This window comes from Grammomys surdaster, unplaced genomic scaffold, assembly GCF_004785775.1.
Source record: "Grammomys surdaster isolate TR1022 unplaced genomic scaffold, NIH_TR_1.0 125896, whole genome shotgun sequence".
Classification (NCBI taxonomy): domain Eukaryota; kingdom Metazoa; phylum Chordata; class Mammalia; order Rodentia; family Muridae; genus Grammomys; species Grammomys surdaster.
In genome coordinates, this window is record NW_021620720.1 from 2940915 (window position 1) to 2967942 (window position 27028).

The 27028-nt window shown below is 42.4% G+C and overlaps 2 protein-coding genes across 5 annotated transcripts in view; both read right to left on the bottom strand.

The window, feature by feature from the left end:
• Znf609 (zinc finger protein 609) overlaps positions 1 to 12056 on the bottom strand; it is a 127814-nt gene extending 115758 nt beyond the window's left edge. Inside the window, exon 1 of one of the 2 annotated variants that reach the window (XM_028752363.1) lies at positions 11996 to 12056. The gene's annotated coding sequence lies outside the window, so the exon portion shown is untranslated. Of the gene's footprint in view, positions 1 to 6074; positions 6113 to 11995 lie in introns of those variants that run through there. The other variant, XM_028752361.1, reaches the window with a different exon arrangement.
• Positions 11924 to 27028, bottom strand: part of Trip4 (thyroid hormone receptor interactor 4) — a 78523-nt gene continuing 63418 nt past the window's right edge. For 2 of the 3 annotated variants that reach the window (XM_028752364.1, XM_028752365.1), the window contains 2 exons: positions 18273 to 18375; positions 11924 to 12225 (listed from right to left, as the gene is read on the bottom strand). In XM_028752364.1, the coding sequence (XP_028608197.1) occupies positions 12158 to 12225; positions 18273 to 18375 (171 nt within the window). In that variant the 3' untranslated portion in view covers positions 11924 to 12157. The remainder of the gene's footprint in view (positions 12226 to 18272; positions 18376 to 27028) is intronic. The other variant, XM_028752366.1, reaches the window with a different exon arrangement.

A 27028-nucleotide genomic window follows, 5' to 3' on the forward strand; every position in this document is an offset into this window, starting at 1 on the left:
AAGAACAGTAAGAGGACATAAGCTTCAGCAAGTCTGAACTGGAAGTGCATACTAAAGCAGATGCCAAGTAGAAAAATGCTGTTCTTTCCTATATACCTCGCAGATTTAAGCACCATTGGGATTAGTTCCATGTCTGATACCATCCTTAAGACTTCGCTCTAGAAACAAACCTTGTACTAGAATGACGGTAAGCATTTGAATTTCACAAACTTCAGGATTTATAACTGAAGTTTACAAGGTTTATTCATAAATGTTCACTTTAGTTCTATGATGGAAATTCACTCAACCAGTGTAAAGAGAATCTCTTATAAGCATCACCTGTCAATAAAAAAGCTTATAGCCAATCGCTGAGGCAGGAAACAGGAAGTAGGACACTGGCAGAGAGAGGACTCTGGGAAATAGTGAGAGAATAAGGGGAGATGCAAAGATGTGAAGGAAATAAGTGGGCCAGTTCTGAAGGAGAGGTAATTAACCATGTAGAAGACATAGAATAGTTTGAATGGGTTAAATAAGTTATGAGCTAGTCAGGGAATAAGGCAAAGCGTATGGCCTAGGCATTTAATAATAAATAATTAATCCTAGAGTTATCATTACAGGAGCAGGGGCTGGGAGGAAAAATGGATTTTTTTTTTTTTTTTTTTTACAAACCAGACACAAAGTGCCACTTAGAAACATTGCTAGGAATGGTGCTGACATTATACCAAAAACCTGTAAGCTGTATATTAACAAGTAAAGTAAATACAGGTAACGGTATGCAATGTGGTACCAGCACCCAGTGTACCCTAACTATAGAGAACTGGATTCCATGCTGTGATCTGATTCCAAAGGTTGTATGGTACCTACTACCCTGGCCATTGGCTAACTGAGTTCCCTGTGTTCCACAGGACATTGAAAACAACTATCTATAGGTACTGGAGAGATGGCGCAACAGATGGAAGTGCTTGCTGCAAGCCTGACACCATGAGTCCACTCCCTAGTACCAACATGGTGGAAGGAGAGAGTTAATACCACAGAGCATAATAAGGCAATTTCAAAACTTGCCTGTATCAGATAGCTCTACCTCCAAGGAAAAGTCACACAACAACGAGAGAAAAAAACCCAAGGTTTGACCTGAATGCTGAAGATATGATGTAATGGATATTTGCCATTTCCTATTTCTGGAACTCTGATCCAAGAACAAACAGCAAGAGAAGCATGAGAAACTCAGCCCTTCTGGATCTAGATGTGTCTCATTCATTGACCTGGCTGCTCACAGCTCAACAACTACTGCTAGAGCAAGGGAGTGGGTGGGGAGAAGGGCAGGTCGAGGTGAGGAGGGGGAGGATCTGGGTTGTGACTATAGTAATCAGTGCTCTACTCCGCTGGAGAAGTCTTCAGAGTAAAGAGTCAGGATGGGCGATGAGGGACGGCAGCACAAGGAGGCGCCACACTGAATGACAGGAGAGGACATGCAAGTTTGTGAACAATTCAAATAGAACAAATCCATGTCAGTGCTTGCCTCTCCAAGTCTACAACCTGAATTCAACCCCAAGATCCCACAGGATGGAAGGAGAGATGGGGACACGGACACACACACACACACACAATCAATCAATCAATCAATCAAGTTAGAACCTTCACTCTATTGGAAAAAAAAATCAGATGTCGAAGAAAGACACCTGAACTTTAAAACAGTTGATACAGTTTCTTTCCTTTCAATATCTGTGGATTCTATTGGCTATACCCATTCCTGGGCATGTGTACAAGACGAAAGAAGGTCCACGGAGCCTGCGACCTGATACAGAAAATTATTACAAAACAAACATCAAGTTACTCGTTCATAATTTTAGCCTGGGGCCAAGGGTAGTGGTGTATGTCTGTAATCCCAACCCACATCACATACACCATCTCAAAAAGAGATGAGAGAGTAAACTGCCTCAATGAACATGGAAAAGGAAAGTCATGCTAACAGAAGATGGTTAATAACAATCTAAAGAAAAAAATCTATGAATTTTCAGAAATCCTCAAAATATAAAAAAGTATTCCAAATCACAGGAAATGCCATAGTTGCTTTTATTTTATTGTTTTTAAAATAAATATTTAATAGAAATAGTTCCTTAACATCATTTGGCCCTCTGGTGATAATTTGGTTTTAAAAAGTGACATCAAGAAAAAGAAAAAGGAAGATCAAGAAAAAGTTATAAAGGTACTGGGGGTGGGGGGAGGACTGAAGAAAGCAAACTGAAGAAATGCAAACTTCATGGGGGAAATGATATTTGTAAAATAAAAGTATGCAAATTTTTTGCATAAGGAGCTTCAGGTGGACTTAGCAAAGCCAATTGGACCCTTTGCATACAACCAGCTGGGCATCCTCCCAGTGAACTAAAGCTTTTCACTATCAAGACAGCAAAGCATTTTCTGTTTCCCATTTACTTCTAATAAGCAAGTCCTAGAAGCACTGAATTACCACTATTTCCTTCCCTTTCATGGGGCAGAAAGCCAGAACTTCCACAAGTACAAAAGGGCCACGTAGGGTCATGACTAAGGCCTGCTACTCAGAAAAGAATCTCTTTTCTCTATTCCATTACCATCTCACTCACAAATCAACAATAGGCATTAAGAAACGTGAAACAAAGTGCAATTTCACACATGTGAACGGAGCCTCCACCACACAGGACTGAGTATTTTCTTGTCAGTGTGGCATGTGATTCTTCAGCCACCTGCTCAATAATCCCTCTTCAGCTGCACAGCTGCTGCCGCCACCACATGCCTCGCTAGGCAGGTGCTTTGGTGAATTACCTGTTCTCTAGTGAAAGGAGTCCTTCACTGACACTTAGTGGGCCCAGAACCTGCCAATCAGCACCACCTATCTTCATTCTGCCTGTCACAGCTGACTTCTATCAGAGCAGAGAGGTGATATGAAGGCGCTACTTAACATACTGTGAATTTTGTGCTCTCTTCATTTTTCATTGCAACGTTGCTCTTTTATTTTTTAAAAAGGAAACTGCTTTTTTAAAAATAAAGTAGATGTGAGAATTAAGCTGCTGAAAAGAAAACTTGCCACACAACCAAAGGCTATCTTATCTCAGTGCCTGGCAACAGTCTCATCCATGCTGGCTTTCCACAATGAAAATAACAATTGCTTAGCTGCCTTTGGAGCAGTGGAAGTATTAAGATGCCTGGCAAAGAAGTAGAGAGAGGAAGCAGAGTGGCAACACTGGAGAACAAATATCCCTGTATGTCTGTATCTATCCTCCATGCCCGAACTTAGGCTCAAGTGTTGATAGTCAGATAAATAAGGAGTGGCATTTCCACTTAACAGAGCAATCAGTAACCCCTCAACAAATTATCCTGTTCCAGGCATTTAGTTGCTAAATGCTAACTATAACATATTAGTACAAGGAGCCATATCCACACACACACAAACATAATCATAAGCACTAAGGTGTCTAGCTATAAAGACTTCTCACAAGGAAATATTTCCTACCAAGAAGGTGGAGGTGAAGAATTCAAAGTGACTTCTGAAACACAGTCACTCAAAATGCTGTCTAAGGTATGGTCACACTCAAAAGTCCAATTCTGAAAGTACTGAATCTAATCAAGAAAAAATGCCAACAGCCCAAGAAGAAAAAAAGCCTTAAATTCAAGTTTAACTAGGGCATCTAAGAAGCCTGGGACATATAGTCAGAAACAGTCTAGGGCAGACAATATTTTTGGTAAGACTTAAAGACAGTTCTACTATAAAAAAAAAAAGTGTCAAAACAACCTGTTCTCTCCTAGCAAAGACCCTCCATCTAAATGCCAGGCCATCATGTAAAGAAATTCAATGATATAAAAGGATGGGGGGTGGGGGGGAGACTACAGTTAGCACTTATTGTCTTGAAAGACCTTTACCAAAACCAAAGGCCAGTGTCCCCATTCAAAAACAAACTATAGAAAATGGTTAGATAGCTATTTTATATACTGCATACTGCATACAATCCCCTTTACAGTGAATCTTTTAAAAGACTTCTTTAAGGTCTTGGATGAAAACCTCTTTTCTAGCCCCACATATATGTAATTGTTACAGAGTTGCTATAATTGATTATATATGTGTAATTTATATGAGAGACTTAATGGTACCAAAATACTACTTGGAGACTTTCATGACACAGTCAAGGATAGGATTCTTCCTATCCTCTACTACTAGATCCAAATGATTTTTAGCAATTCCTCTCTCAAATTTCTCTCCACAACACCTGAATCATCTTCTCTTATAAGTTATTGAATTGTAAAGGAAAAGTTTTGTTTTCAAAGCTTGCCTTGGGCAAATTGAGCGGGTTGTTTGCTATGTAAATTATTCACCAGGAAGTCACCATTTAAAAAGGTATCTGAGTGCAGGACATAGGTGCATGCCTGTAATTGCTAGCACTAAACAGGCTGAGGCAGAAGGATTTTGAATTAGAGCCTGGGCAACTAATGAGTCCCTACTGGGGGAGGGGCACTTGGTCCTCGACTCCCTATCTTACTCATATACCGGTCTTTAGTGGTTTTCCTAAGAGAACAAACAAAAATAACTGCAGGAGAGTCCCATTTCTCTACAGAAACATTTAAATATGATGTTTTATGTAAGTACAGAGCCCTCCTCTTGCAGTCACCTTCCTCAGGGGTCTATCACAAAGCATGAGATGGCCTGTCCCAGAAGCAACGCCTCCACAACTTAGTTACAGGCTAACCAAAGAGGCAGGCACAACATGGCTGGCATCCTCTATTCTTCTGAAAAATGTGTGCCAGTGAGCCCTGCATTGTTCCTCACTCAAAAAGAAGAGCCTTTCTGTCTGGCCTCCTCCAATGGCAAGCCCCAGTCTGGAAAGGGAAGAAAATGGCACTAAGGAGCCTGGGAGATGGAGCATATCCAAAGCTCTCAGACAAGACTTGAACCTATGACCTTCACTGTGTACACAATAGGCGAGTGAGAGGGACCGGTTTATCTCTGCTGCAACAGTTCTCAGCCCTGGGGTAGCACTCCCGATAAAATGACACGACTATTGTGTGGCAGCAGAACAGTCATCTCTCACAACAGCCTAAACCAGCACTCCCTCCCCCAAGACAAAGCAGCAGGGGTGAAATTAACTCAAGGCTGCAGAGCAAAGCCTAACACAGAAAAGAGAGGCCTGTGGGGCTTAGGGACTCTCCTCAACCCCTGGGGCTCTGGACACATGGCTGGAAACAGGCAGGCTTTCTCCCCCATCTTTCCCACTCTCATTTAGGTAGGAAGCGGTTTCTGAGAGAATTTAATCATCTGTGATTTGCTCAGAAATATTCCCCCTGAAGGGCTCTGCTCTCTCCACCCTGTGTGAGCCTATTTCCTAGAAGCCGAAATGACTGTTTGCCGCTGCCTGTTTCACAAACACACATTAATTGGTCAGATGTGTCTCCTCCTCCTCCTCCTTGGCCCCAGAGGGAGGAAGGAGAATCTGAGCAAAGCACAGAGATGATCCAACCGTAATTACACATAAAGGGAAAAGAGGGCAGCATGGGTTTTCCAAACAGGACAGGGTCTCAAACCCTCCCGGGGATACAGGGACAGCAGTTTAAAGTCCAGGCCCAGGGATCCCTCCATCTTGAAGAAAAGGACAGGAGTAAATGTGACCTAAGACTGGGAAGGCGCACACACCCACAACCTGCACGCTCCCAGCCACCTGGCTCCCCTTCCCGGGCCGCGCACACGTCCTGCTTTCAACCCTCTGCTCCCGACGCTCCCGTGAGCCCCTAACGAGCCCCAGTCGCCCCGGGGCCCCCTCGGCAGAGCCTCGGAAAACTCTGTGGCCTGCCCCTGCCACCTGGCCAGACCGGGGGCCATCCCGGGCACCGCCGCCCTCAGCCCGAACCGCCCGGACCACGCTTTGAACTTCACCTCGGCCCCCTCCCCCACCCACGCAACGACCCCGCTTCCCCCGCACACACCTTCCCCTCGCTCCGCCCCGGGCCCCCCAACCCCCACTTCCTCCGCCGGGCGCCGCTGCCCCGGCGCCCCCCGCGCCCCTCGGCGTCGGGCCTCCCTCAGCGTCGCCTCCCCCCTCCCAGCCCTGGCTCCACACAAAGCTCAGACTCACCGCGCGGCCGGTCCCGGGAGCCGCCACCTCCGCCCGCCCGGGGCCCCGGGCCGCAGAGCCGCCGCTGCTACGCGTCCCGGGCCGCCATCTGGGCCGCGGCCCCTCCCCCTCCCCGCCCCGGCTCTCCGCCCCTCCCCGCGCCGCTCCGCCCCGCCTGGCCGGGCCGCTGTGTCCGGGGCTGCGGGTCCCTCAGCCGCCGCTGCCGCCACCGCCGCCGCCGCCGCCGCCGCGATCCGGGACAACCAGGGCCGCCTGGAAGACCCGGACACTGGATTCTCGTGCTCTCGGATCCGGATTGCGTGCGCTATGGAGTCTGGAGAGGGCGAGCGCGCGAGGAAACCCGGAACCTGGATGCAGGAGCTAAGTCCTGAGTCTCTAAATGCGCGGTTCCTGAGAGCCCTGAGAAAAGAATGCTGGAAAACCTGGCGGGCGGGTTGAAACTAAGATAAGCTCTGAAGCCCGGGCTGGACACTTTGAACCCAGTGCTCTCGCCTCGTGCAAAGATTTCTGGCTGGATAAGAGTTCTCATCGAAGTCTTTGGAGAAGCGTTAGCTCTTAAATACAGATGTTTTTCCACCGTGGAAAGAGGAAAGACCACGGGATTTGAACATGAACGTCTACTAAGAACAGAAGACAAGTGCACAGTTCTTGATGGTCTCACCCATTTTGCCGCTTAGTTCGGCAAACTATTTTAAGAAACGAACTTAACGTGTGAGTTGGGGGACGGGACACGTGTCGTGGCGCACGTATGCAGGTCAGCCGACAATTTGCGGGAGTCGCTTCTTTCCCTCCACCATTTGGTTTTAGGGATCAAACTTAGGTCTCTAGGCTTGGCAGCACACATCTTTACCTACTGAGCCATCTCACTGGCCCACAAACTCATTTATTCATTGTCTTCAGTTTTTTTTTCTCTTTGATTACCATTTGTTTTCCTCTACAGAGTACCTGTTTCTAAAGTCTTCTGTGTCCCTTTCCACCTCACCATCTAGTATCACTAAATCGTACTGCTTTTTATCTTGAGCCCGTTTCTGCACTCCATCCCACCATTCTGTCCCTATAGATTGTGACTTTTAAATCTGTTAATCATTTTGAGATTGCCCAGCACGCCATCTCCTACACAGTAGACATTCTGTTTATGTGTAATTGAGCCCTCCCACCAGTTGCTTACGAAACAACTTCATGACCTAAGACTTCCACCTCCTACCATAGCAAACCAATGTTTATCTTAATTCCCAAGAACCCCCAGTATGCCCTTCCCGTGTCCTTGACCATTTTATTCAGCTATGCAGTTACCTTTATTCTCTTATTCTAAGGGCACTCTTCACTGGTGCCATTCAAAATAGCATGTGACTTAAAGATCGAGTTGAGTCATAACATCCCTTTACTCTCCATTGCTATCTCCACAAAAAGAAAAGGAGGGTGGGAGGGCTGACAGCTTAAAGATGAACACTGAGCCCATCTAGTCTAGGAAAAAGTAATTCTCTTTTGGTCCATTGATAGTCACGTTTTTCTTGGACAGTAAAGGGACAGAACTGACTCAGGGTGACAGCCAACTTCCCAATCTATACTCCAGATTACAAAATGAGGGCTTACTTAACAGAGAGAGGAAAAACAGGGTTTGGTGTTTATATTTTTGTGATTTAATTAAGGGTTAAACACTGTAGCACCAGACTAAAACAGTTGGGGAACAAGAAAACAGTTCTACATAGCTTTTAGTCAGAGTTAGGGACTCTGACTAAAGACAAGGATCTAATGTATAAGACAGTAAGAGAATCTAAAGTTTTGACTTCTTGTATCTCTAGAGCAAGTATTGGAAAACTAGTAGCCCAAAGAACAAATCAGATTCACCACCACATGTTTTGGTAAATCCTGTGAGTTAAAAACTAGTTTTTACATTTTAACAATAATTAAATAAAAGAAGATATTCTACAACACAAAAATTATATGAATCTGGTGTGGTGATACAGACTCCAGCACTTGGGAGCTTGAGGTTGGAGATCTAAAATACAAAACTAGGCCTGGACTTGAACTTGGCTACACAGAGAGACTGTCTCAAAAGTGTCTACAAACAAACAAACAGTTTTGCTGGCTGTAGCCAAGCTTACTTACTCACATAATCTATGGGTGTATTTGCAGTACAGTAGCACAGCTGAATAGTTTATAAAACCAAAGCTGCCAGGTAGTGGTAACATATTCCTTTAATCCCAGCACTTGGGAGGCAGAGGCAAGCAGATTTCTGAGTTCGAGGCCAGCCTGGTCTACAGAGTGAGTTCCAGGACAGCCAGGGCTACACAGAGAAACCCTGTCTCAAAAAGCCTAAAAAGAAAAAAAAAAAAAAAAAAAAAAAAGCCATTTGCTATCTCACCCTTATAGAACGACTTTGCTAACCCCTGCCCCCTGCTGTTCAGTTCAGAAGTCTCTAGCCACATATGAGCTATTAGGGCACTGAAGGTACACTGACTGAAGAACTGAGTCTTTACTTAAAATTTAATTCAACAGCGTGTGGCCAATGGCTACCATATTAGGCAGCACAACCCTAGAGACCCACCTGCTTCTCCCTCCCAAATGCTGGGATTAAAGGCATGCAACCACCATGCCTGACTAGACTCTTCTTAAGTCTCAGGCATTGATGTGCTTTTCTTTTCATGCCCAGATCTTCTTCCCTGACACATCTCTCTGTGGATTTAGGCACACCCCCCCTTTCCCTGACTCACTGGGATTTCTTTCTGGGCTCTCCCATCTTCACATCTTCAGAAATTCAACATCTGAGCAGTTTACATTTCATTTCCTGAATGAGGCCACATTGTATTCACACACGTAAATGGGCGTTTATACAAGTTCATTGTAACAGAGGATGGCACTGTGGCTATGTTCTTTTTTTCTCTAAAGTAGGAAAGCTCTCTGCAGGCTGGATCCCTTGTTGCTGTTCTAGCCTTCGATTTGGACTGCCTCCTCCCAAACACATTCACAGAAGCTGAGAATAGCTGACGTATGCTTGCTATTTGACTCTCAAGGAAGAAAATATCCTTTATCACTGGACTGTCTTCCCTCCTCCCGGCCTAACAAACTGAAGTTAGCTGATTTTTCTAGTTTAGTAGCTGAGCTGGTCAAGTGAACAGAACCACGCCATCTAATCTTGGCTAGGCCCCACATGGCATTAAACAAATCTTCTAAATTAAATGGCCACCACATGAATGGGCTATAGAAGAGACAGTAATTAAATGGAAAAGATTAAGTGTCATAAATCATAGAAGCCCATTACTATACTTATTTATAAAAGTAATCTTTAAAGTGTCTCACATTTACATGGTAGGAGGAAAAATGGGTTTACAATAAAATTTCAGTTTGAAAAGAAAAGACAGGGCCAGGTGGTGGTGGCGCACACCTTTAATCCCAGCACTTGGGAGGCCAAGGCAGGTGGATTTCTGAGTTCGAGGCCAGCCTGGTCTACAGAGTGAGTTCCAGGTCAGCCAGGGCTACACAGAGAAACCCTGTCTCGAAAAACCAAAAAAAAAAAAAAAAAAAAAAGAAGAAGAAGAAGAAAAGACAGTTCACTTAGTTCTCTCTGTATTAACTAAAGAAGCAATAAAAAAAAATTCCAAAATTCTTTTTCTTTTTTCCTGTGTGACAGGGGCTTACCATATAGCCCTTGCTGGCCTGGAACTCACAGAGATCACTTGCCTCAGCCTCCTGAGTGCTGGGATCAAAGGTACATACTACCACATCTGGCCAAATTCTTAATCTATTCTAAGTACTTCACTAAAGATAAGATCTCATCAACTCTGACAAAGTCCATAATTTCCGACATACCCTATTGTGAGCTCATATAAAGGAAACTGAGTATTGTCTGGGAAAAAACAAAAAGGAGAAGCCAATTCCTTTACTGTATGAATTAATAGCATCTTAATTCGGTCATTCAAAAGGGAACACAGAAACTGCAACAGAAAAGCAACTCAGAAACTCAGAACTTCCTTAGTTGAAACTGTTCCAGAGTAAACAGGGTCAGAGTGAAGTGTCATAATACACCAACAGGCTATTCTTGGACAAGTTTGAACTCAGGCTACTAAGAATTTCCATCCGGCTTTAAATTATACTATTCATCAGTGAGCAACTGAGGGCCATCTACCCGAAAGCTTCTTCCACACTCCCTCCCTTGAGTCTCCACAAACAGAAGAGAGACCTTATACTACCACTACCATGTGAACCAAAGACAGACTTTCCCAGCCTAACCATGAGAAGGAGAAGTTTCCAAGTAGCTCTGTCATTTATTTACGTGGTTCTGGCTGTGTGTTTGAGGAGCTGAGGTGGGTTCTTATAAACTTGCAAATGAGCTAATCTGTTGACATTCCTGACTTTTTTCTTTTAAGGTGTGCACACAAATTATCCACATAGACAAAGCAATCCATACTTTTCTGTGCAAAGGCTGCTTTTAAACAAAAGGGTGGAGACCCTCTCCACTTCCTTGTTTCTTCCCATCCTACCTTTCAGCTTTATTTTTGATAGTAAGAGAGCCAGACAATTTCAGCATAGAATTCAAGGTGCTACTGCTTGGTAAACTATTAACTACATAGTAAACACAGTTTTGCCTTCAACAATGGTAGTTTCCAAGAGGCCAAAAAGACATCTCTCACATTAATAAATGCCATTAACTGTCTTCTTCCACTTTCTACACAGAGGTCCAACAGGACAAGAGAGAATACGGCATGTGTGCATCACTGGAACAAGAATCTGCTCGGGTTTCCCTGGGAATCCAGAGTGATCAGCCTCCGTAGAACCAATGTAATGCAACAAGCAGTTCACAGTTGAGTGAACATCAATGTGGAATGAGTACAGGCATTTCAATGCAAATAATGCTGAATATGAAGGATTAAAGAAAGGGAAATTAATCTTTTTCATAACACAAGGTACTTTTTTTTTTCTTTCTCACTTGCTCTTTCTTTTTTAAGTTAAGCACACAAACTGTTGGAGGGAGTCCAACATCCCCAGTGTGGTAGTCGTGTTTTATAAAAAGCAGAACATACACATTTAAGACCATGAATTTCCTAGGATCCACCAATTCAGAGTCCAATATCACTTTTGAAACTCCTCAGAAACAAGTGCTTACTGAGAGAATGGTTAAAGGGACCAGTGAAAAATCTAACTTCAAACCAACCCTTATTTTTCCAGGCATGGCTTTTTAGGATATTTAGAGTTTTAAAAAAAGGCTAGTTTTCAGCATTAGAGTGTTTTTTGATGTATTTATCAAAGGATTATATTTTCTAGCTTTTCTCTAATTGTCTCATCTACATGATGCTTTTGCAACACTAACAAAATAAACAGGGCAGCTTTAGGCTGTGTTAGCAGGTGGCTCTCTCACTTCCCAGTCTAACCCATGTTCTCAAACTAAAGAACAAAAGGAAGTATGTATTCATGTTATTTTTTCCAGAAAGAAAAAGAAATCTGCTAATAATGGGAATTCTAGCTTTCCACTCTGAGAGATTTGGGTTAGAAGCTGAGCATGGTTGGTCTGTAAACATGGCACTTGAGAGGCTTTGGCAGGAGGACTGTTGTAAGTTCCAGGCAAGCCTGGGTCACAGAATGAGACCCGGTCTCCAGATACCAAAAGCAGAACATTTGGTAAGAACATTCTCACTTCATCACAGGCTTCTGTTAAATAAAGATTCTTCAAACATCCTAATAGTCTCCATTCTATTATTTTGAGGAAAAAATTAAATTCAAAGAGTCTCTTGTAAAAATGTTAATCTATGTTAAGAGTTTCCTAATTACAAATACAAATCTCACAGAGGAAAATAATTTCCAATTTCTTCCTTCCTGTTTTGAATTTAGTTCTGAGAAAAATGTCAAAGACCTAGAATTTTTAAAATGAGTTTTTATAAATAACATATTCAAAGATTTTTAACCCACTACATAAAGAATCCTACCCTTTAAGAAAAATATACAGATCTGGTAAGAGTTTAAATTCTCAGAGATTGAAGCCTGATGCCAAGCCCTTTAGCTTTCTACTGCTTCAATCCCAAAGGACCAGCGGATAGCAATTTAGTACACAAGACTCCACTATGTTGTATAGTTCCTTTTTTCCTGGGTCAGACAGCTTTATTCTGCTTCATTAACCCCTTCTTTGCTCCTTGATGGATCTTGGAATCCAGTTTCCCTGTAAGAGAAAAAAGAAGTCTCACTCATTATTTATTTTTATATTTGCATTGCAAATCTTTCCTGGCCTCCTAGGTCTTCTGGTTACTGTGTTCCTGTCACATTCAATTATCTTGCTTCAGGACGCTGGACACTTCCAAACTTCAGAGTTTTAATTTCTAAGAAGAAACTGGTGGGAATACTGTAGACATAGATACACATACATACACACACACACACACACACACACACACACACACACACACTTATCTAAAGAATTTAGTAGGTAATATTTCTAATTTTGTTGGTTATGATGTCTGATCACAGATCTGTAGATAAACAGAAAAGAAGAAAGTATAGGGGCATGCCATAAGAAATGCACTTCACAGAGTAGGAGGCCCATTCCCCTGACCTGTTTAACTAGCTGAGTACAAAGCAGGAACCTCCCTCACAGTGGGAAACGCAGTTCAACTCACCCTTCTGCTTCTGCTGTCTCATACTTAATAGGGGGGAGTGCCCTGAAGCAGTGGAGGAGAATCCACATAAATGCTTTCCTGACAAAGGGTCCCTATCACCAGCTAAGGGGGGAGGGAGGGTAAAGGTCATGGATTATATGGCTCTTCTAAGTGTTGAACTTAGAAAGCAAGCAACCTCAGTGCTGTTAGATTTATGCAGTAAGCTGTACACTGGAAGCAGAGGCAGGAGGATCCTGTATGTATGAGAGCAGGTTGGTCTACATAGCAAGGCATCTGTTTCAAAAAACCAAACCAACTAAACAAACAAAAAACAAAATAAAGCCTGTTTGTGTCTCAAGTGATCCAAATGAGAAATCCTCCAGTGATATGATCTTGAAACTGACTCTCTGATTTACCAGGATGTAGCTTATTAGTTCAGTGCTAGCAGTCTTTGAAAGCATCTATTTCATGAAGAAAAATTTTAAAGTTCCTGTTTGTTTAGTCTGAGAAAAACACTTAAAAATTTCTTTTTTCCCACAAAAAGCCTTATTTAAGTCAGCAGTGATGATGATAATGCTAATACAGAAAATACTTCCTAAGGAGCCCTGGTACAGGGTAGCCTGGTATATTGCAAGCATACACCCAGCAGCACTGCCACTCAGATGTTGCTTCTTTTCATTTGTAGAGCAATCTGACGTGACATAATGAACTCTCACTAGAAGCTGGTTAATACCTGTGTGAACCAGACAAGTCATTCAGCCTCTCTGGATTTCAATGGCCTCATTTGTCCAATTAAGATAAGAATTCGTGTTGTAACAGCTACACAAGGAGACTGGGAGAAAACCAACCTAGGCCCTACACACTTCCTCTAGGCTAGTTTCCCTAATTGTTCAGGGCTGCACCTGATTCTAGAACAGCAGCACACCTTTTTCTGTGCCACCCAAGTGCTATCCATAATGTCACAGCACTGTTGATTTTAATTTGGGCTTTAGAATGTGGGCATTTCTGGTGATTTAGTTCTTTCATCCCATAGGCCGCTTATTTGGGCGTGTGACTGTGACAGCAAGCTGGCAAAAAGCCCTATCTCAGATAGATTTTCTTTTGTCTCCCTCACAACACTGAAGTGACTGTCAATTGGTAGGTGGTCAATAAACACTTTCATCAAATAAATTAAACAGGAGATAGAAACAGAAGGGCCAGTTCAAGGCTATATTTAGCTCCACAGTGAATTAAAGGCCAATGGGATCATATGAGATCTTGTGTCAAAAACAAAACAAGCAAGCACAAAAAACAAACAGGAAAGGGCAACTAATACAAATTTTACATCTTCACTGTAACAGAGACCACTAACTAACACAAAGCAGCAGATGAAGGGTGGCGGTGCCAAGTGAGGTGGAGTACGTGCCGAGTCATCTTCCAGTTCTTAGAACCTGCTATGTGAGAACCTGGGATCTACTGCAGACTCTGGATATCCAGTTCTCAGTGTTGCCTTGGGTTTTTCGATTTTAGGCTTATTCCACAGATTTCCTCTAGCTATGTAAGGATGAGGATGTCACCTGTTCATTTCTACTCCTCAATTTATTTTCAACTGCCGGGCAGTGGTGGCGCACGCCTTTAATCCTAGCACTTGGGAGGCAGAGGCAGGCAGATTTCTGAGTTTGAGGCCAGCCTGGTCTACAGAGTGAGTTCCAGGACAGCCAAGGCTACACAGAGAAACCCTGTCTCAAAAAAACAAAAAAACAACAACAACAAAAAAAAACAAAAAAAAAATTTATTTTCAACTAATAGAAGAAAACAAACTACACACTACTAATGACCCCTTTTCAGTGCCATGATACTGTGTCCTAAAAATTAAACCTAAATTGGAAATTTGTTCCTGAGGCAATCAGATAAAGTAAAAGGAACAGAAAAACAGCCAGAAAGATAAGTAAAATACAATTTGTGCGTTGGTGTGGTGTCTCACACCTGCAATTGTAACTCTCTAGGGAGTGAGAAACAGGGGTCTTGAGTTCAAGGTCAGTCTAGCTTTTACAAAGCAGCAGAAGTCAGCCTAGACAACACAATAAGACTCTAGAGATTCTATCTCAAAAATTGCAAACCCAGGGGCTGGAGAGATGGCTCACTGGTTAGGAGCACTGGATGCTCTTCCAGAGGACCCAGGTTCAATTCCCAGCACCCACATGGCAGCTCACAACTGTCTGTGACTCCAGTTCCAGGGGATCTTATACCTTCACACAGACATATACATGTAGTCAAAACACCAATGCACACAAAATAAAAATAAATAAATCTTAAAAAATAAACAAACAACAACAACAAAAACCTCACAAACTCAAACAGCCATTCCACCCTGAACCCACCTAGTTTGATCTTGGAACCTAAGCAGGGTCAGGCCTGGTTGGTACTTGGCTGGGAAACCACCTAAGAATACCTGGCGCTGTAGGCTTAAATGAATGAATGAATGAATGAATTAAATCCAAACCCTCAAAATTTTCCTAAACCTGATTACTCAGCCAAAAAATCAAAAGGAGGGGGGAAGACCTACTAATTCATAGAGTTATTGAAATTACAGCTAACATGTGCTTCCTATAGAACAGGTACACTAAGTCATTTAATCAACTAATTAAAATAATAATTGTCTCTGTATTTGTGGAGCTTTGGCTTTAGAGTCCTCACAAATATCAAACTCCATAGGTCTTACATGAGTCCCTTACATGAAATGGTACAAGGCTTACATCATTCTACATCTTCTTGTATAATTTAAATTCTCTATAGATTGTCATACTTAATACAATACAATGAAATGCTTTGTGAATACTTTTTTTTAAAGATCTACTTTTATTTTATGTGAGTGTTTTTGCCTGTGTATGTATATATACCACATGTTTGTTTGGTGCCCACAGAGTCCAGAGGAAAGTATCAGCTCCCTTGGAACTGGAGTTAGAGCTTTGAGCTGTCATGTGGTGCTGGGAATGGGACCCCTGTCCTCAGCAAGAGTTCTTAACTCAGCCAGGTGTGTTGTCACAAGCCTTTAATCCCAGTACTTGGGAGGTACTATAAAGAAAGCAGACTAGTGTCAGCAATCTGTGAACTCTTAACAACCCACCACCTTTTCATATCTGTAACGTCTAACCACATGACTATTAAAAGCAACAACTCTTAAGCCAACTGGGTTGATTGACCAAGGAACTTAGCTTCTCACCGAAGAGGCAGACAGTATGGCTACCTTAAACCTTATCTTTTATCTTACATTGTTTGTATGTATGTATGTTCTATGTATGTATATATGTATGTATAGTGTGTGTGCATTTGATCATCCATGACATTGTAACTCTGTGTACATGTAATCAGGGGGACATCTTGCAGGACTCCATTCTTTCCTTCCACCAAATAGAAATGGAACTTGAGTTTTCAGGCTTGTCAGTAGCACCCTTACCAGCTGAGGCACTTCTATGTCCTGGAGCCTAGTTTTTCAAAGATGTAGATTCTAACCCTGGCATCATGTTATACATCTATAGTCTTGGCATTCTGGAGGTAGATGTAGGAGGGTTGGAGTTCAAGGTCATCCTCAGCTATACAGAGAGTTTAAGGTCAGCCTGGGCTACATAAGACCGCCACAAAGACTTGGGGCTCATATAGTGAACATATAGCACATTCTTTTCACAGAGTAGTAATAATGTTCAGTTTTTGTGTTTTTCCAATATTTTAACATTTAGTACCTAAAGCATTTCCGTACTCAACCACATCTATAATCTCACACTTAAGAGAGTGAGGCAGGAGAATTGCTTTAAGTTCTATGCTAGTCTGGACTACATAGTGAGACTCTGTCTCAAAACAAAACATATCAAATCATATGAAACAGATGAGAAAGAAGTTACAAGGGGAAAAGTGTTAGTCGTGATTCCTATACCTCTCATAGAGATTTTCATGTGTTTTGTAAGATATAATGCAGTAATTTTTTAAAATTTGGAGCTGGAGAGATGGTTCAGTGGTTAAAAGCATTGGCTTCTCTTCCAGAGGATGGGGTCCAATTCTCAGCACCCACATGGCAACTCAAAGCCATCTGTAACTTGAGCTCCAGGAGATCTGATACCCTCACACAGTCAAAGAGGCAAAACACCAATGCACATAAAATAGACTCATGCTGGCCAGCAGACCAGGTTCAAAGCTTTTGTCGCTATTGGGGACTACAATGGTCACATTGGTCTTGGAGTCAAGTGCTCCAAGGAGGTAGCCACTGCCATCTGAGGGGCCATCGTCTTGTCCCTGTGTAAAGAGGCTACTCGGGGAACATGATTGGGAAGCTCCACACTGTTCCATGCAAGGTAACAGGCTGCTGTGGCTGTGTTAGTACGTCTCATCCCTGCCCCTAGATGCACTGGCATTGTCTCTGCTCCTGTGCACAAGAAGCTACTAATGATGGCTGGTATTGATGACTGCTATGCTTCAGCCAGGGGCTGTACTGCCACCCTGGGCAACTTTGCCAAGACCACCTTTGATGCCATCTCCAAGACTTACAGCTACCTGACCCCTGACCTCTGGAAAGACTGTTTTCTCCTTATCAGGAATTTAGTGATGATCTTGTGAAAACCAACACCAGAGTCTCTGTTCAAGGACCCAGGCTCCAGCTGTGGCGACCTATCACATAAGGATTTTTATATAAGAAAAATAAATTGAATTAAATATTTTTAAAATGTGGCTAGAGAGATGGCTTAATAGTTAAGAGCACTGACTGCTCTTCCAGAGGTCCTGAGTTCAATTCCCAGCAACCACATGGTAGTTCACAACCAACTTTAATAGGATCCTATGCCCTCTTCTGGTGTGTCTGAAGACAGCTACAGTGTATTCATTTAAATAAAATAAATTTTAAAAAATAAATAAATCTTTAAAAAGAAAAGAAAAATAAATAAATAAGTCTTTTTTTTTTTTTTCTTGGTTTTTCGAGACAGGGTTTCTCTATGTAGTCCTGGCTGTCCTGGCGCTCACTCTGTAGACCAGGCTGGCCTCGAAATCCGCCTGCCTCTGCCTCCCAAGTGCTGGGATTAAAGGCGTGCACCACCACTGCCCGGCATTTTTTTTTTCTTGTAAATAAGTCTTAAAAATTAAATAAAATGAAAATACTGAGACAGGAGCTCATAATCTCAGACTGGCCTTTCAGACTTTTTTGAGACAAAGTTTGATTGTAGCAGCACAGGAGGCTGCCCTGGAAATACCTATGTGGTGTGATAACCATGAACTTCTGATAACTTCTACCCTCCTTAGTGTTGGGATTACTGACACCCAATTAACAATTAGCCATTTTTTGTAGTGTTTTGAGTTTCATTTATATAGTACAAGCTATGTTTAGACTTATAATCCTGCCTCAGCCTCCTAAACGCTGAGATTATAGACTTGCAGTATCATGCATAGTTCACTGACATTTAATGTGATAGGGTCCTACATGAAGTTTACAGCAGTTTGCTGTCATGCCAATAATTGTACACCAAAGTTACTTTGGAAAAGCCATACTATAGTAAATATATCATTAATGCTATTGATAAACATAATTTCCCCAACACCAAGGACACTGAACACAAAAGAATGCCATTTGAGATCATCAAAGATGATGACTTACAGATTTTAGGATTTCCTTTAATAGGGAATTTTACAACCATTTCCTGGGGATTTTTGCAGATGAAAACAAATGAAGAGTCAGACTCTTGACTGATGTCCGGGTACTGAAAAAAAAAAAAAAAAATCAGGCTAGTTGGGACAAATCTGTCATTTTAAAAAGATCAAGGATCAGCCCAGACTTTACCTCAACTCTGATAACAATGCTCTCCAGTTCATCGATGAGGAGGAATGTGCTCAACAAACAAGAACAGAACTCTACCTTTCGGCAGCTCTTAACATGGTAATACATACTACCTCTGGCTTTCTATAGTAGAGTCAGCTTCATAAACAACGGATGCTTGACATTTCTCAAAGAGAATGAGAACTCACTATTCTCCTAACACAAGCAGTCATGAGTCTCAGCTCCCCTGGAGTGCTGGGCAGCACGCTAGGTTCAACTCAACGGAAGCTCTGGAAGATTTAAGGGAATTATGTCAGAATCGGTACACACAACCCTGTTCTCACTAAGGGAAAGGAAGATGATTTATTTTGAAAGGTCTGAGCATGTAAAGGCTGTTCAGCTGGGTACATTCCAGACCCGCTTAGGGAGAAAGGTAAGTGCTAGAACTTTCTGAAAAAAGTCATGCCACGTAGGGCAGTGGCGGTGCACACCTTTAATCCCAGCACTTGGGAGGCAGAGGCAGGTGGATTTCTGAGTTCGAGGCCAGCCTGGTTTACAGAGTGAGTTCCAGGACGGACTCAGGGCTATACAGAGAAACCCTGTCTCGGAAAACCAAAAAAAAAAAAAAAAAAAAAAAGTCATGCCACAAAACAAATTTTCTTGGATAGTTAGGAGTGGTATATTTAAAAAAAATTTTTATGCAAAAGCAGACATGTAACCTAAAGTAAGACTCTGCTAGTTACATAATAACAGGTCAGGAAACTATTATGGGCTGGCAAAAATGTTCTCTAGCAAAGCCCAAATGATCTGATGTTTCATTATTTCGTATCTTAGGATGTCTGACATATAGCATGTTTGATAAGTGACTGATAGGCATCTCAGTCACACTTAATTTCCACAAAAGCTCTTTTCCCAGTAACTACTATGAAAAACAGAACTTTATTTTCTTAGTCACTTTTTAAGATCTACCCTCTCAGAATCTGAAGGTATTAAAAACAAAACAAGAAGAGCCGAGAGTCTTGCTGGGCATGGCAATTCATGCCTGTAGTCTAACAGCTGGGAAATGCAGGTAAGAGGATGATGCACTCAAGGCCAGCCTGAGCTATGTAGGAAGTTTGAGGCCAGTCTATGCTACACATAACAAAAACCAGGGCTGAAGAAGTCTTGGCACAAGTCTTTAATCCCAGCACTCAGAGACAGGCTGGTCTCTGAGTTCGAGGCCAATATAGTCTACATAGAGAGCTCTAGGCCAGCTGAAACTACATAGTGAGACTTTGTCTCAACAAAGCAAAGCAAAACAAAACAAGATAAATCCTAACAGTCCAAATTAGAGAAAAAATAACTTAAAAAGTTAGACTATTTAAATTTGTCCATAACTAATAATAGAAGCATAAATACTTTATTTACTGACCACATTGATGAACATAAGTGATGCTGTGAGAAAAACAAAAGGGTTCTTGGTCCTGTGCATACATCAGGGCCTTCAGTGAGGCAGATGTGGCATGCATTCTTAGAAAATATAAACTCAGTATCAAGTATCAGCGACAAATCACATACTCATTAACAAAATGAAAATATTCTCAGTAGAGGATCTGGGATGCTGGATCAGCAGGCACACTGAGCTCCAGGTTCCAAGAGGATTACCTCTCAAAACGTTGAAGAGGAACTGAAGAAGACTACCAATGTGTGTAGGCCAAGGGACAAGGTTTTGTGAACTGGTTCTTGCCTTTTACCTTGTTTCAGGGCAGTGTTTCTGACTTTTTAATATGGTGATGGAACTCAGGTGATCATGATTGTGTTGCAAGCCTCTACCCTATGTTTGTTAGTTTGAGACAGGGTCTCTCTACATAGCCCTGGCTGTTCTGGCACTCACTATGTAGACCAGGTTGGCCTCCAACTCACAGAAGTCCATCTGCTTCTGGAGTGCTGGGATTAAAGATGTGTACCTCTACACCCAGCTATTTTTAATCTGCTGTAGAATTATTCCTGTAAAGGTCACTGCTGACTTCCACGTTGCTAAATTAAATGATCAGCTCTTGGTTTTTATCTTAATTATGCTATCCTGGATAATTTGACAGGCTGTCCCTGCCTCTCCAGTAAATGCTGGGATTAAATTAGGGATGTGCTATCACACCTGGCTAACACATTTATTTAGCATATATATTTTTATGGTGTTAGGGATCAAATCCAAAGCTTCCCATATGGTAACCAAATGCTCTAACATTGAGCGACTTCCCTTGCCTGACAGATTTTTCTATTGCTCTTAAACATGATCCCCACTTGACTTTTAGAGTATTATTTTCTTCCTAGTTTTCCTACTTTATTAACTGTTTTTCATCTTCCAGCCTTAGCTGCATTTACAATCTTGTTGCTCTCCTTCAGTGTGAGTAATAGAAATCTATCTGTAAAGATTTTCCAAGGTCCTGGAAATGCAAATCAAAACACGAGGAAGATGGCTCAGCGAGCAAGGCACTTGCTGCTAAACCTGAGGCCTTGAGTTTCAACACACACAGTAGTAGAGAACAACTCCAGGTAAAGTTGTTCTCTGACTTCCAAGCATGCACTGTGACATATGCCCCACCACATTCCCACACACAAAGAAGGAATATATATCTCAACACACACACACACACACACACACACACACACACACACACACACACATCATCATCACAATGAGATACCATTTCACACTAAGATGGCTTGGCCTACCTGTGACAAAAGCATGAATCGAAAGGTAGCAAAGGTCTGAGGAGCCATGCCCCTTCTGCATTGCTGATGTAAATGTAAGTACCACAGCCACAGTGGACAATAGTTTGAAGGCTCCTCCAGAGGTTCTGCAGAGAGTTATCATTATCCCAGCCACAGAGAGGAGATGAAAAGAATCTCAAATGGGTATCTGCACACTAATGTTATAAGCAACACCAACAACGCTGTCACAGCTGAATAAAAAGTAGGAAGAATCGCTCTTGCCTTCTTGCTCTCGCTCTGTCCTCTGTCCCACTCCCCCTCTCTCTTCATTCCCCTCTCCCTCTCTCTGCCTTTCTCTGTCTCTACTAGCCTCATAACTCCCCTCCCCTGAATATACTAAAAAAAAAAAAAAGAACAAGAAGAATCTACCTCCATTAGAGTATTTTCTAGGCTGAGAAAGAGAGGAAATGCTGAGACATTCTACATGACTTACATGCTTGTGTGTGCAAGCACACATAGTAGAAGGAAGAAAGGGAAGGAGGAAAGGAGGGAGGGAGGGAGGGAGGAAGGAAGAAAGAAAGAAGGGACTGGAGAGATAGGACCTAAGTTTGACTCCCAGCACCAAGACAGCACACAACTGCCTGTAACTCCAGTTCCTGTGTATCCAACATCCTTTTGAGTTTCATGGCTCCTGTACATAGGTGGTACACACACATACACTCAAAATTTAAAAAAGAAACACTTATTTTAAAAATGAAAATAAGAAAAAAAGGAAAAAACAAAACAAAAAAAAATGAAAATAAGTAGCTGGGCGTAGTTTAATTCTAGCGCTAGGGAGGCGCGTGGATCTCTGTGAGTGTGAGGCCAGGACAGCCAGAGCTACATAGTGAGACTCCGTCACAAAACAAACAAGCAAACAACCCTCCCACAACAAAAAAAGTAAAATAGTGGTTATACCAGAGACTGAGAGGGGAGGGGGGAACCAGTACTGATTTAATAGGTGCGGGTTGGTGGTTAGGATACTAGGCAGTGATGGTAACTATACTCCATTATGAGTATATTTACTGTCACTGAACCGTAACACATAAAGGTGCTTAAAATGGAAAAGTCTATCTTTTTTTTTTGGGGGGGGGGGTCGAGACAGGGTTTCTCTGTGTAGTCCTGGCTGTCCTGGAATTCACTCTGTAGACCAGGCTGGCCTCAAACTCAGAAATCTACCTCTGCTTCCCAAGGGCTTGGATTGAAGGCATGCACCACCACTGCCCATCGTGTAAAAGTCTATCTTATAGAAGGTTTATCACAATAAAAATCAAAGTTTAAAAATTAAGGTTAGGTGCTAGAGCTTGGTTTGGTTAGGGGTTAAGGGTACCTCCTGCTCTTTCAGAGGACTAGAATCTGTTTCCAGCACCAAAATCTGGCAGCTCAACTGCCTGCAACTCTAGCTCCAGGGAGTCTGATGCCCCTTCTGGCCTCTACAGGCACCTGCACATACATGACATACTCACACATACACATACATTTAAAAAAATATTTCTCTAATGTTCTGTGAAACTCAAGGGACAACTCAAACAAGCAATAGGATGAATACTTAAACACAACGCAAAGAAAGATACACTAATTTGATACTTATGTGCTCAGAAATGATGATAGAAAAACAAGATTTTTATTTTTTATAATTAAAGTGTTTCTAAAACAGAAAAACCACTTTGTATGGATAGTAAGAACACTGCAATTCAGAAGAGAGCAGTCTGGTGTCTGAGTCAGGAAGATCCAGACAGCACTGGTTAGCTTTGTGTAGTGTGACAAGCACAACTGTGTAGTGTGACAAGCAAACTGTGTACCAAGGCTATGGTGAACTTATTTGATACAATCATGGATGAGGTCTACCGGAAATAGCTCTATTCATGTGAATTTGAATTAATTTTTGGTATTTCTATGTTCAGAAACCTTTTATATTGCTAAATTTCTCTAAAACACACATTCACTTTCATAGCCCCAAAAGGAGGGGCTGTGACCCAATCGTCAGAAGTTGAGTTTGCCTCTGTACCTGGCTTCCTAGAATGTTTTAAAGCCTTATTACATGGCTTCATCTTGTTCTTCCTTCAGGACTTTGTTCAAATGTCAATTCTGACATAAATCTCTCCTGACCCCACTATTTAAAAATCAGCGGTAGAGTGCTTGCCAAGTATATACAAGGTTCTGGTTCAATAACCAGCACCAACAAAAATAAATAATTAAAGCAAAAAGAAATCACAGCACCAATTACCCTATAAATTTAGCACTTTGAACCTCTTTCCTACCTTATCTTTTCCCATAGTACTTACCATGATCTGATAACATATAAATTATTTATATTTTTGTTTCCCTTTACTAAGATGAAAGCTTCAAAAGGGCAGACATTTCCACACCCACCCCTGGAGGGCTAGGGGATGGCTCAGAGTAAGAGCATTTGCTGTGAGAGAAACAGCTCAAGTATGGAAAGCTTAAAGTTCAGTGGAGACTGCCTCAGAGAACAAGGAGATTGATAGAGGAAGATACCAGATGTCGTCTGCCCCTCCCTCTGCTAGGACCAGACACAACATATATTAGGCAACCAATGAATAATTGTTGATACTGTTGGTGCCTCCCCAGTAGCTGGGATCTCAGGCCCTTTACCACAACTTCCACTGAACTTGAGAGTATTCACAAGAAACAGAGGAGGAACAAAATGAGGAACAAAGCAGTCCACAGAAGGAGGCCTACCTATTAGGGGAGAGATTACTGAACCTCATCTCATACACTAAAGAGAAGTCCATTTGGATAAGCCTTGCATCTCCCAAGAACATAACCCTTGCCCTTGAGGTCTGGACACTAAGGATTACTTTACACACTAAGGGGTACTTAGTTGGCCCTGGTAATGTGGACCTCTAATCTCAGCTACTAGGAAGGTTGAGGCAGGTAAGCACAAGTTCGAGGCCTGCCTAGGTTACAGAGAGAGTTCAAAGAGAGCCTGGGCAATTTACTGAGACTATTAAAAATAAAAAAGTATAAGCAAAGCTGGGGACATAGCTGGGGATAGGTGATCGATCAGCACACACAATGCCCTTGGTTCAACACTGTGGAGGGAAAAAAAAAATGAGGGCTTTGTGTCTTTGGTCTGAGATTTACAAAGAAGCAAATGCAGCAGGCTCAGCGAGAATCAATTGTTAAGGGTAACGAAGAACACACGTAAGCTCTAATGTCACATCCAGTTAGATGCTAAGTTAAGGGTCACGGATAGAGCATAATAAACAGGTGAGGAAATACGAGCTTTATGATCAAGGAACAATCCAAATTTAGCCAAAGACTCTGGCAGGTACTTTTGTTCTGGTCTGTAGAGACTTCTCTCAGAGTTCCAGCCTGAGGAGCAGTGGAGGTGGGCCTGCCTCTCTTTCATGCCTCATAACTTTCATAGCTGTCTAACATAACAGGTAATTAACTGCCAAAAAGCTATTTCTTCTCCTTTCAGGGGAAACTGTTCACCAGTTATTTAGAAAACATTTCTTTTGTCATTTTCATAACAGAAAAGAAAAAGGTTAGCACCTTTTGGCAACTACTACTGATTTAGAGCCAAATAAAAATTTCTGCCCAACTTGGCAAGCCCCCACTTGTCCTTGTGTTAAAATAAGTAACTCCTTAATTACGTCACTTTTCCCAACAGATCCCCAGGTGATTGTATATATACACACTGTAGTGTGTGTGTGTGTATGCGCACACACACACCCATGTGTGCCTGTGTGTGTGCATGGTGGTGGTAACTGAAACAAAGCTTTGCACATGCTGGCTAAGCACTATCATTGAACTGTAACTCTAGCCCGTGACTTATAAAATCTTTTTCCTGTCTCCTGATGACAAATAGCAAAAGCAAACATTTAAGAAACAAGTCACTCTCCACTCCTACCCCACACATAGGTAGCAGATGCACAGCTTGGTCTTCATGTGGGTCCCCCAACAACTGGAGCAGAAGCTGTCCCTGAATCTGTTGTCTGCTTGTGGATCCCATTCCCCTAATTGGGCTGTCATGTCTCAGTAGGAGAGGATGCACCTTGTCCTACAGTGACTTGATGAGCCAGGGTGGGGTGATACCCAGGAGTCTCCCCCTTCTCAAAGGAGAAGGGGAGGGAGGAATGGAGGAAGAGCTGTATACGGGATCGGGGGGAGGTACTGGGAGGAGGAGAAGGGCTGATGCTGGGATGTAAAGTAAATAAATAAATGAATAAAAGAAACAATTCACCACCAACAACACATATTTGCTGGGGGAAGGGGCACAGCTAGATAATATAGGAATCAGGCTCTGAAATCCAGTTAGCCGAAACTGACTCCAAGACTGAGGTCAGGATGCACAGAAAGACAGGTGTCTGATAAAGATGGCAGTCACAAGCACAGCAGGTCTAAAGAAAGGGGGCATCCCGATGGCAACTGTGCCTCTGATAAACACCGCAGGTCTCAGGAATGGCTACAGACAAGATTGCTTGTTCGCTTGTTTTTGTTTTCTCTGTGTAGTCTTGGCTGTCCTGGAACACTCTCTGTAGACTAGGCTGGCCTCAAACTCACAGAGATTCACCTGCCTCTGCCTCCTAGTGCTGGGATGAAAGGCGTGCGAGCACCACCACCACCACCGAAAAAGATGTATTTTATATATGTGTATGAAACTATTAAGGAATAAATAAATAATAGTTTTAAAAGTAGTTCTCATTTACATTTTCCTTCAAAGTGGTTGGTAATCCTAAAATCCTAGAGGTTAACACAGAAATAGCCTGAGCAACACAGCAAAGCCAGGCATGGAAGCAAACGCCTGCAATCCCAACATTACAAAGTGGAAGCAAGAGGATAAGAAGTTCATGGGCGAGCCGGGCGGTGGTGGCGCACGCCTTTAATCCCAGCACTTGGGAGGCTGAGGCAGGTGGATTTCTGAGTTCAAGGCCAGCCTGGTCTACAGAGTGAGTTCCAGGACAGCCTGGACTATAAAGAGAAACCCTGTCTCGAAAAACCAAAAAAAAAAAAAGAAGTTCATGGGCAGCATTGGCTAAATAGCAAGTTTGAGGCCACCAGACCTACAGGAGACCATTCCACACTCCCATTCCCCACCCTCAAAAATCAAACCAACCAACTAGCCTGACATCCTGAGGGATGGAACGTTACTTTAAAACTCTGCTTCTCAGTCTTCATCCCAGTGCTTGTAATATGCCAATTAATACTTAATTCTTGTCTCTTTTTGTTTCATTAGTACTTATTGGATATAAGGTTATATAATAAAATGTGAGAAAAAAATTGTCACTTAGGTAACACAGACTAGATGACAAACCAAGATGTCTTGAACAGATTGTCAGAAAGTGAGGCCACAGGTCCTAGGTCAAGCAGCTCGCATCTCCTAAGCCTTGGTTTGTTCAGGGTAAAATTAACCTGCCACATCAAACACTTGATTCTATCAATACCAGGCCTACTGTGCTTGTCCCTCCATTGTCCAATTCTGGCAGAATTATCATGAAATAGATCTTTACATGTCCTTACCCTGGACTACAACAGTCTTTCCACCTTCAGATCTTTCCAATCCATCTTTCACATTTCCACCAATGAGTTCTTATCACCTTATTGCTTCATAAAAACTTTCAAAACACTCCTCCACATTTCCCAGCTCACTATCGAAGCAGCCCTTCCCCCAGTACTCCGTCCCCCTGGGCTATCTACTATCTGACCATAACCTACTTTCCACTCCTGTTTTCGGCTGCTTCCTCTTTACTCACATGCTCTGTCCAACAGATGGGCTGGCTACATTAGCCACAGACCTCGACTTCCTGCCCATGCCAACTTTGCTTTCATTATCTCCTCCCTTTGGAATGTGCTTTTCTACCAACTAAGGAAGATAATTTCAACAGCAGAATCTCAAT